General features: G+C 61.9%; 1 protein-coding gene across 1 annotated transcript; it reads left to right on the forward strand.

Annotated features, from left to right (window-relative positions):
- The first annotated feature begins 837 nt into the window (after positions 1–837).
- PRSS27 (serine protease 27) lies at positions 838–8,612 on the forward strand. The gene is made up of 6 exons (XM_030798137.1): positions 838–941; positions 4,511–4,537; positions 5,153–5,315; positions 6,691–6,962; positions 7,327–7,496; positions 8,216–8,612. The coding sequence occupies exons 1-6, from the start codon at positions 896–898 to the stop codon at positions 8,507–8,509; spliced, it is 972 nt and encodes a 323-aa protein (XP_030653997.1). The 5' UTR covers positions 838–895; the 3' UTR covers positions 8,510–8,612.
- The last annotated feature ends 2,891 nt before the right edge of the window (positions 8,613–11,503 follow it).

Below are 11,503 nucleotides of genomic sequence, written 5' to 3' on the forward strand. Positions count from 1 at the left end.
CCGCCCCGCCCAAGGGATGGTAGCCGGGGCCGGGGTCGGCCGCCTGGGCCGGGCTGGCGCACGCCTGAGGGGTTCTGGGGCCTGGTGACCCGGGAGGAGGGTCGCTGCGGCCAACCCCGGACCCTGCCCCGTGTCCCATCGCCTCCCCTGCCCTAGGCCCCGCAAACACCCCTGGCCTTGACTTTCCCACTAGCGCGGCCCAGCCCCACTGTGTTCCATCGGCGTTCAATAAAATACTGAATGAGGCCGGGCGCGGTGGTTCATGCCTGTAATCCCAGCACTTTGGGAGGCCGAGGAGGGCGGATCACAAGGTCAGGAGATCGAGACCAGCCTGGCCAACACTGTGAAACCCCGTCTCTACTAAAAATACAAAACATTAGCCGAGCGTGGTGGCGGGCGCCTGTAGTCCCAGCTACTCAGGAGGCTGAGGCAGGAGAATGGCTTGAACCTGGGAGACGGAGCGTGCAGTGAGCCGAGATTGCGCTCCAGCCTGAGTGACAGATCGAGACTCCGTCTCAAAAAATTAAAAAATAAGAAAAATAATAATGAAGCTGGACGGACTTCGCGTGCACCGCGGTCAGCTCGGGGTCTGCTGGGGCGTCTGGGTCAGCTCAGGGTCCAGGAACCCAGGCCAACGGCACCCCGTGCTGCGCTGGGGTGAGGGGTCTGCCCGGGGGTCTCGAGGTTCAGGGCCAGGTCACGGAGGAGTAGGCCCTGGGCGCTTCCTTCCTGAGGAGAGGAGCTGGGCAGGCCGGGCGGACGGGTTGGGCGGCATAGCCGGGCCTGTGCTCATCTCCAGCATAAAACTCCACTTCATGGAGCCTGCACCTCGCTCGTGCTCCAACGCTTCTGCCACCGCCGACCACGGCCCTGCGCCCCAGCCAGGCCTGAGGACATGAGGCGGCCCGCGGCGGTGCCGCTCCTGCTGCTGCTGTGTTTTGGTGAGTCGCGAAGGTGCAGGGTCCTGGTGGTGCAGTCCCCCAACAGGCCCCGCGCTGCACTGCCTGGGGCTCCTGCTCACGGCTCAGCCCCCTCCTCCCTGGGACAGGCTATCATCCCTCCTGCCCGTGAGCAGGTGGGAAGGCTCCAGATGTGCCAACTGGGGAGTCCAAAGTGGGGCAGGCAAGGTGGGAGATGTGCTCACAGGCCCCGCAGGACCCCACCACCATAACTGGGCAGGGCCTCCTCCCATGCCTCTCCGCTGGCACTGCTGTGCCAGCTCTGGCCAGGCTCCCTGCTTCCTGCCACCTCAGCCTCTCACCCCATTCTCTAGGTGAGGACAGGGGCCTCCTATGTGCAGGATGTGAACTCAGGCTCCAAGTGCCTGGACCATCATCCTCAGGGTGGGAGAGTGGCCGAGCCGAGGGCTGCTGCCTGTGCCCAGAAGCCCCAGCAGGCTGGCTGTGGGCTCAGTAGAGAGCTGGGGGCAGGGGGTGCAGGTGGCAGAGGGCCCTGTCTCCTGCTGACAGAGGAACTGGTGATGTGCCACCATGCCCTCTCCCAGTCCTGGGTCAGGGACAGCAGGTGCAAGCCAGGGGGCCCCACCTGCCAGGCCCCTCCCTGCAGGCCGGGACACTCTCTGTCAGGGAAACCCTCTCACATTCCTGGGCTAGCCCGGCCAGCCTGGCAGCCACCACACTTCCCTGTCCTCAAGTCACCTCTCAGGGCTGGGTCAGGTCATCCCAGGCTGCAGCTTAGCCAGGACTCCAGGCTTCCTCGTTCCCTTGGGTAGGAGGGCACCAGGGTGGCCCCTCAGTGGCCCGGTCTCCCCCACCCCATTCCCCCAGCCTCCCAGCACAAGGGTGATGGTGCCCTCTGAGCGAGCCATCTGCACAGGAGGTGGAAGGCAGTGACTGCCCCTGAGCGGGGTGAGGAACCAAGGTCATTGCCAAAACTCTTTGGCAATGAGTTTTGCAGTCGGTTCACAGCTGTGACCAGAGGCTGGACTCCTGGACACGTCCTCACTCCCAGCCCGAGGGTGGCACCCCCACCACGTCTCTGGCTGGTACCCACTAAGCTTCACCATCCCCACCAGCTCCCAGCGAATCAGAGGCCCAGGCCCCAACAATGCTCCTGACACCCCCGGCACCCCTGGCTGTTGCCTCCAGCCCCCACAGGGCGCCCATCCCGAAGGGCTCAGCTGTCCACATCACCCATTTCCGATCAGCCCCCACAGCCACACTTGTGTCCGTCCACACATTCCCTGAGATCAGGCCCCCCAGATGCAGCCCTTGCCTTCTCGGAGCTGCTGGGCTAAGATAAGACTTGATTCTGGCTCCAGGGTGATGTAGGCAGAGCTCCCATCAGAAGGACAGAGAGCTCAAGAGAGAGTATGGGGCTTCCAAGATAATGCAAGCAAGCAAGGAAGACTTCCTGGAGGAGGCAGCATTCAGTTGGGCCTTGATCTCTAGATAAAGACTAGGATTTGGCTGGGCGCGGTGGCTCACACCTGTAATTCCAGCGCTTTGGGAGGCCGAGGCGGGCGGATCACGGGGTCAGGAGATCGAGACCATGGTGAAACCCCGTCTCTACTAAAAATACAAAAAATTAGTCTGACACAGTGGTGGGCGCCTGTAGTCCCAGCTACTCAGGAGGCTGAGGCAGGAGAATGGCGTGAACCCAGGAGGTGGAGCTTGCAGTGAGCTGAGATCGCGCCACTGCACTCCAGCCTGGGTGATAGAGCGAGACTCCGTCTCAAAAAAAAAAAAAGACTAGGACTTATGGAGACCGGGGGAAGGGCATCCAGATTGTGGGGTGAGGGGAGCAAGCACTCAGAGACCAGAAGACTCTGCCTAAATGAGAAGCACAGGGCTGCTTTAGGAAGGAAGGATCTGCATGGGGAGGAGGTATCGCTGAAGGGGGCAGTGCTCAGGCAGGGAGCATGGAGACACAGCTCCTGCAGACTCCCAGAGGGCGAGAAGGCCTGACAGTGCACCCCCTTCTGCAAGCAGGATCCTCAGGCCTGGAAGGAGCAAGGGGTCGGGGGGCGGGGTGGGGGGGCAGGGAATAACCCTCCCAGGAGTGTTTGCATTTTAAAGGGCACTTAATTAGCACAAATTAATGAGCAGAGCATCCAGGGCAGACTCTCCATTTCCTGTTGCCCCTGATTCTGCTTCTGCGGGGCACCCCTTTGCCTGCCCTGCACCTTCTCCACCTCCTCCTCCTGCCCATCCACAGCTGCCCCCTCGCCGCCTGCTGCCTTGTTGTCCAGCAACCCCCAGGGGTGTCTGTGCCCACCAATGGTGTTGGGGAGGGTGTCCCCCAGACTGTGAGGCAGACAGGTAGGAAGAGGATGCCGTAAAAACCCTGGGGGTGCTTGGGCCCTCTGTGGCCACTTCCTGTCCCCACAGCCCTTCGACTCCAGGGGACTGGTTATCTTTTCTGGGCAGAGTGAAGACATGGTCCACAGCAGCTGGCCCGGGCACCAGAAGGCACTGGGGGTCAAGGGGAAGCTGAGGGCCTAGGTGTGGGGAGGTGGCTGTTCTGACTCCTCCCCAGCTACGGGCAAATGTGCCCCCACAGAATCAGATGTGCGGAGTGCAGGGGTGGTGAGAGGACTCTCTCAAGGCCAGGAAGTTCCAGGCTTTGCTACCCTGGGGCTGTACACTGTGGTCCTGGCTGGGGTCTCCAAGCTGGGGTAGAGGCTCCAGTGTTTGGTTAAAGGCCCAGCAAGAGGCCCTTTGTGTCCTGGGGTGTGGGAGGCAATGGACCCCAGAAAATATGTTCCCATCCTTGGTTCCCCCGAATGACCCCATACCTTACTTCTCTTCCTGGCCCCTCACCTTATCCGCTCCAAAATCCCCTTGCACGGCCCAGCAGGAGGTCCTGGGCCTCGCCTGCCGAGCCTGCTGCATGCCTGGGAGAAGGGTCCGCTCTTGGGACTCTGGAATCTTGAGAAGGCTGATCCCTGATGGCCAATGCAGACCACTGTACCTTCTCTACTCCCCTGAGGCCAGGGAGAAGCCTATGGGGCTCGGGCCTCAGCCTCAGGACCAAAGTGAGACTTGGGGAAGGAGCTGTTTCCAGAGCAGACTGTGAGAGAGCCTGGGCAGCTCAAATGCAGAAAGAGCTCCCGGGCCTCTTCCACTCTGAGCTGTTCCAGGAGGAAAGGCCAACCCTACAGTGCCAGGGCTGGAGGCTGGACCCTCCCCAGAAACTTCCAGACAAGGATGGGTGTGGAGTGTGGAGGGACAGAACCCTTGCCAGGATGAGAAGGGGACATCGAGCTTGGGGATCCCTTCACTGGCATCTCCTGACTGGCTCCCCATGTGGCAAGGAGCATCCACCCTTGCAGATAAGCTCTGGCCCATGGGCCTGGGCCTGAGCATATGGCAGAGCCAGCCCTGGGGGGGAAACTGCAGGCCCTTGGGCTCTCCTGTGAGGTCCCTCTGTGGACTGTCCCTCTGGAGTCCTCAGGAGCTGGGGAGGGTCAGTGGAGAGGGGCTGCAGGGTTGGGGAGGGCAGGCCAGGCTGCAGCTGGCCTGGCTGATCACCCTCTCCTCATTTCCAGGGTCTCAGGGGGTCAAGGCAGCAACAGGTAAGCACCCAAGGCCCTGGGGTGGGAGGGACAGGAGCCAGCTGGACTGAGCCAGGGACAGTCACACCCAGAGGGAATTCGGAATGCACAGGATACGGGAATTCCAGAGGAGGGGAAAGTGGGGGCTGCGTGGAACTGGAGCCCAGAAAGGAGAGGAGGAGGAAGGTCCACACAGGAGCAGGACGGGCAGCACAGAGCATTGAGGCATGGCACAGGATGAGGGCCTCGGGGTCTGAGGATCACCCTGAACAGTGACTGGCCCCCTCTGGGTCGCTCCCTTGCAGAGGGCGTGACACCCGTTCCATCCTTCCAGACACCTGTTTGGGTCAGGCCCTGGGACAAGACCCTTCCCTGGGTTATCTCAGTGCCTCCGTGGCCCCCAAGAGGCAGCTGTTAGGTTGCCCTTCCCGGCGAGGAGAGTGAGACTTGGGGGACAGCTGGGGAGAGTCTGCCTGTATGCCAGACTGCCCCGAAGCCCAGGCCTCCGACTTCCTCAAGGTCTTCGGGCAGGTCGGGGCAGGAGGGACGAGGACTGGAGTGTGAGGCTGAGGGCTGGGCCTCGGCCGTGGAACAAGCCCCAGTGAGCGCCCCCACCCGCTCCCCATGCTCCCCCAGCCTGTGGGCGCCACAGGATGTTGAACCGAATGGTGGGCGGGCAGGACGCGCAGGAGGGCGAGTGGCCCTGGCAAGTCAGCATCCAGCGCAACGGAAGCCACTTCTGCGGGGGCAGCCTCATCGCGGAGCGGTGGGTCCTGACGGCCGCACACTGCTTCCCCAAGTGAGTCCGCCCGCCCCTGCCCCCGCCCATAGCGCTGACAGCTCCCCGCGCGCGACCGGTTCAGCACCGTGGACAGCGCCCGCCGCGCCAAATCCTGCGGGTGACCTCCCTGCGGGCTCCTGGTCCAGCCCCGCCGCCTTCCAAGCCAGATGCTTCCCTTAGGTCCAACTCCAGGGCTAACTTCCAGTTGCAACCGCTGCTCCCGCCCGCGGGAGGCGCCTCACACCGCCCCCCGACCCCCTCCATCCCCTCCACCCTCTCACCCACTCCCTGTGGGTCCCTGCAGAAGCGGCCCGGCAGGCTCTGCCCATCAGCCCGTCCTGGCCTTTCCCCATCCCGCGCACACCTCAGCTCCAGGACGCTCTTCCCGGGAGGAACTCTGCTCACAAAGCCCAAGGACCAGATAGAACGGCCCTTCCTCCCCTCACCCACCTGAACCACCCCAGAAAGCCCTGAGCGGAGGCCAGGCCACCCAACCCTCGGCCGTGTATGAACCACCTGGCCCCACACCTTCCGGGTGTCCCAAACCCCTCACCTCACACCTCACCACCACAGCTCTAATTATTTTAAACCCCACATCTGTTTCTCTTTTCTTCTTGATCTTTAGAAGAATATCGTGACAAAAAAAAACCCACATCTTAAATTCAGATACTCATGGCCAAGCACGGTGGCTCACGCCCGTAATCCCAGCACTTTGGGAGGCCAAGGCGGGCAGGTCAGTTGAGCCCAGGAGTTCAAGACCAGCCTGGGCAACATAGCAAGACCCTGTCTCTACTAAAAATCAAAAAAAAAAAAAAAAAAAAAAAAAGAAACCCAGGTGCAGTGGTGCCTGTGGTCCCAAGTACTCAGGAAGCTGAGGCGGGAGGATGGCTTGAGCCCAGGAGTTGGAGGCTGCAGTGAGTTACAATTGCGCCGCTGCACTCCAGCCTGGGTGACAGAATGAGAACTCTGTCTCTAGGGGAAAAAAAAAAATCGGAAACTCGGGCTGAGAGAGGGCGGGTCACCTGCCAGAGGCCCGCAGGTGGGGCTGGCCCTGCTGCACCTGGAGGGTGGTTCTCTCCCAGCCAGCCTTTCAGGTAGGCACTGTGACTGTCCCCACAGCACAGGTGAGAAAGCTGCGTCACAGAGAACTTGTTAGGTGACTTGCCCAAGGCCACACAGCGGCCAGGGGTGGAGGTGGAAATCTGAGTCAGGCGGTCTGGCTTCAATGTCAACACGGATCACCGCTGCACCTGGCTGTCCTAGAAATGGCTCTCGAAGACAGCATGCAGAGAGAGGTGTGGGGCACGGTGGTGGCCAGAGGGGCCCCAGCCCCTCCCGGGCCTGTCCCCACATGAGGGGCCGCCTCATACCGCCTCTCTGTTTCTCCCGCCAGCACCTCTGAGACGTCCCTGTACGAGGTCCTGCTGGGGGCAAGGCAGCTAGTGCAGCCGGGGCCACACGCTGTGTATGCCCGGGTGAGGCGGGTGGAGAGTAACCCCCTGTACCAGGGCATGGCCTCCAGCGCCGACGTGGCCCTGGTGGAGCTGGAGGCACCAGTGCCCTTCACCAATTACGTCCTCCCCGTGTGCCTGCCTGACCCCTCGGTGATCTTTGAGACGGGCATGAACTGCTGGGTCACTGGCTGGGGCAGCCCCAGTGAGCAAGGTAAGGGGACAGGGCTGGGAAAGAATGGGGGATGTGCCTCAACAAGGCCCAGGGCGGCTTGGGGACCACTCAACCCCCAATCTTCGTGTTGCTATATTAATACATACACATGGTCTCTGTTCACACAGGTAGGGCTGAGGGGAGCAGCAGCAGACCCAGAAGGAAGAGGGGGTGAAGGGAGAGGGCGACAGAAAGGGCCTAGCCTGCTGCCTGGAAGGAGGGAGGATGTCTGCCCCACAGTGCCCTAAGCCAGAGATGGTCTAAACATGAGGAAACGACAGGCAGGATGGAGTGGTGGTTCCCAGGGCCGTGGGTTCTTGATGAGGAAGTCCGTTGAGCCCCGGGCTGTTCCGCCCCTCTCCAGACCTCCTGCCCAAACCGCGGATCCTGCAGAAACTCGCTGTGCCCATCATCGACACGCCCAAGTGCAACCTGCTTTACAGCAAAGACACCGACTTCGGCTACCAACCCAAAACCATCAAGAATGACATGCTGTGCGCCGGCTTCGAAGAGGGCAAGAAGGACGCCTGCAAGGTGGGAGCCATGTGGTGTCCACGGGGACTCAGTCCCCACCTCCAGGCCCAGGGCAGGGTGGGATCATGCCCCGCTCCATGGGCTGTGCATTCAACCAGCTGAGCAGCTTGCTTTGAAAAGGCAGATTCCAGGGCCGGGCGCGGTGGCTCATGCCTGTAATCCCAGCACTTTGGGAGGCCAAGGAGGGTGGTTCACAAGGTCAGGAGATCGAGACCATCCTGGCTAACACGGTGAAACCCCCGTCTCTACTAAAAATACAAAAAATTAGCCGGGAGTGGTGGCAGGCGCCTGTAGTCCCAGCTACTAGGGAGGCTGAGGCAGGAGAATGGCATGAACCTGGGAGGCAGAGCTTGCAGTGAGCCGAGATCGCGCCAGTGCACTCCAGCCTGGGCGACAGAGCAAGACTCCATCTCAAAAAAAAAAAAAAAAAAAAAAGGAAAAGCAGATTCCTGGACCCCACCCCAGAAGGATCAGAGTCAGTGGGTCTGGGGTGGGGCACAGGAAACTGCATTTTCAACACACACACACCCTAGTTGATCTGGGGACACTAAAGAATAGGCACTCTAGACAATCAGACTGGAGGGGAGGGGGAGCCCGGCAGAGAGGCTCTGGGATGGAGAGAAGGAATCCAGTGTGGAGCTACACGCCTCCTGTGCGACTGCAACTGAGTCTCTGGGAACTCAAGGTGGGCTCTGACGGTGCCTCTGCATCCCCCGCAGGGCGACTCGGGCGGCCCCCTGGTGTGCCTCGTGGGTCAGTCGTGGCTGCAGGCCGGGGTGATCAGCTGGGGTGAGGGCTGCGCCCGCCAGAACCGCCCAGGTGTCTACATCCGTGTCACCGCCCACCACAACTGGATCCATCGGATCCTCCCCAAACTGCAGTTCCAGCCAGCGAGGTCGGGCGGCCAGAAGCGGGACACCCGGGGCCAGGAGACCCTTGAGCAGAGCTCTGCACCCAGCCTGGCTGCCCACACCATCCTGTTGGTCCTCCCAGCGCTGCTGTTGCACCTGTGAGCCCCATCAGACTCCTTTGTAAATAGCGCTCCTTCCTCCTCTCTCAAATACCGTTATTTTATTTATGCTTCTTCCAATAAAAACCCAGCCTGTGTGCCAGCTGCCCACGTGGGGATCCTTGGGGGACCCCGGTGGGTGAGGAGCTGTGAGTTGCAGGATGAAGCCCAGGTGGGAGATGTGGAGGGCTCTGGTCATCTCTGTATCAGCAGAAGGGAGCCGCAGCTGGTGCCCGAGGCGAGGACAGCATCAGAGCATGGGACCCCTGTCATGGGCCCCGCACAGGAGGCCACCTGCTGCCACCTGTGCCTCTGTTCTCTCACCTTAAAGGCCGCCACAGGGTGGGCACTGGGGACAGCGACGGACACAGGTGGAAAGACCCTCAGGGCCATGCAGGAGCCGTGCTGGGGGGAGAGGAGGGCATGGAGGGGCTGGCTGGGCATGGGCACCTCAGCCTCCCAAGCCTGCACTTCTGGTTGCCCGTGTCTCAGTGCCACCCAACTTTTCTAAACCACTTCAGCAGGAGTGGTGACAGTTGTCCCCTCGGGTGGGTGCCCACACCTGTGCTTTCCTGCTCCACTGCTCCTGGCACCCTTGCCCGGCGTCCCCCCTTGACCTGTCTCCCTGTGCCCAGCGTCTCCCCTTGACCCTCAGCTCCTCTTCCTCTGCCCCATCCCTCAGTCTCCACCCCCATGCAGGAGTCCAGAGCAGCAGGTGGTGGCAAGGGGGTTAGGCTGGACATGCACATGAGTACCTCACACCCACACGCACCCACGCACAAGCACACAGGCACTGTGGACTGCACAGCGCCAGGAAGAAATCAGGCCCTGGGTATTCACCAAGGAATCAAACCAACATCCACTCAGCAAGCAGCTGCCGGAGACCAGCCCTGGGGACACCGTGGGGAGCAAAACAGAAGGAATTCCCCGCTGGGCCCGACCCACCTCCCCAAGGGCTGCCCAGTGGCCCCCGTGGGCCATTTCTTGCACTCCTCCAGCCCAGGGGTGGGCGGGCAGGTCTGGGGGGCCTGTGCGCACAGCCCCATGGGGGAGCAGATGCACGAAGCCCAGGCGGAGGGAGAGGCAGGCCCAGGGAGCAGCACTGGGTGGTCCTAGCCGAGCAGGGACTGGCCAGGCCTCGCAGCCTCGGAGAGCCCTGGGTGAACCTGCACCCTGCTCTGGGCTGTGCAAGGAGCCCCAGGCCCCGTGGTCAGGGGGGAGGCTACAGGTTAGATGGTCTTGGGAGGGCAGCCCCTGCTGTCTTTGTGATGAGACCCCACCCAGACCCAGGATGTCAACAGGCAGATGCCCGTGGGAGAGGAGCAGAAAACACTCTCTACAGAGACTAGGGGTTGAGAAGGGAAAACAGGTCTATTTCATGCAATTAACAGCTCCCACGAAGCATGCTGTGAGAAGGACGTTAGGAAGGGAACAGTCCAGGTTGCCACAGGTCCCTTTTCCATCCTGGGGCGGGGGTGCAGCTCAGACTTTGCACGCTGCTGCGAAGCAGGGCTCTGAGCCATCTGCCAGGTGGGCGGCAGCAGGGCCCCTGCCAGCTCCAGGAGGGACTCGAGGGAGAGCCTGGCACAGGCCCGTGCACATTCTGTGGCTTACAGGGAGGTAGGCAGAGCGGGCGGCAGCCTTCATCCCCAGGCTCAGCTGGCCCAAGTGCACACATACACACACACACACACACACACACACAACCATACCCATGCCACTCACAGGCACACACCACATACCGAGCACACACCACATGCCACACATCACATACAGCACACACGTGCATGCCACACACACCATGTGCACACAGGCACACACCACACCCACACCACGTACAGCCAGTAGGTACACACACACACACACACACACACACACACACACAGAGCAGGAGCCCTGGGAAAGAAGTCTGTCGGCTCTGTTAGGGCCAGAACTGCGGTGAGGGGTCAGCCACAGGCCGGGCCTCCCTGTGCCGAGCCCCAGGCCTGGGAACACTGGGGAGGAAGAGGTGGTCTGAGGGCAAAGTGACCCATCTTGGGGGGCATGGCTCAGTGCAGAAGTGCCAGAAGTCATCGTCCCTCACACAGATGCCACATCAGGGCCTTGGTGGCTGCACTGTGGGGTCAGCTCTTCATCGCCCCAGCCGGCCACTGCCACGAGCTTTAGGAGGAAGGAGGGTGCTAGAAGTTCCTGCTGAGTGGACAGCAATAAATGCAGGGATGTCAAGGAGGGTGGTGCCAGCCGCTGGAGGGCTCCAGTCATGGGCTCTACAGGAAGCCTGGGGAGGACGGGCACCCACGCAGGGCACCTGCATGTGCCCCGCCCCTGCCTCCTCTTCTGCCCTCACGCTGGCTTCCTGGAGCCACAGGGCTGGGTCCCAGTCCCCACAGTGGGTGGGCTGTGCTGGAGCCAAAGGTCTGAGGAGGAACAGGGCTCCCTCCCTGCCCAGCAGACCCAGCGGCCCTGAGCATCCTTGGCTTCAGGACCCAAACTGCAGGGCCTGTCTCCTTTCCAGCCTTTTGCTTGGATGGGAGACCTGCTCCGGGCTTTGGCTGGGGACGCCTGCCACGCTGAGGCTTCTCCCAAGTGCCCACAACTCTACCTGGTCAAGAGGCTGCGAGGCCTAGCCAGGCTCCTGGTGGGAGTTGGGCGGCGGGAAGACCCTTTGGAGCAGAATCTGGGTCTCTCCCCTACTCCAACCCCTGCGCCGGCCTCGTGCTGGGCACCCAGAAGCCCAGTCACCCACTCCACCCCTCACCAGGGCCCTGGGGTCAGGCTGGGCCAGCCACACACCTGGAAACAGGATGGACAAGGCCACTACAGCCTGAGGCTCTGTGACCTCAGACAGCCAGGCCTTGGGGGACACTGTGAATGGGAATCTCCCTGCGAGGGGGGCGGGGAGTCCAACAGCCAAGCCTTCGTGGAGCAGCCACCAGGGGGAGTCACAGCAGCTGGCCAGAGGGTGCCAGGACCCCAGGACCTTCTCAGGAAGCTCCTG

Source organism: Nomascus leucogenys, chromosome 18 (genome assembly GCF_006542625.1).
Source record: "Nomascus leucogenys isolate Asia chromosome 18, Asia_NLE_v1, whole genome shotgun sequence".
Lineage (NCBI taxonomy): Eukaryota > Metazoa > Chordata > Mammalia > Primates > Hylobatidae > Nomascus > Nomascus leucogenys.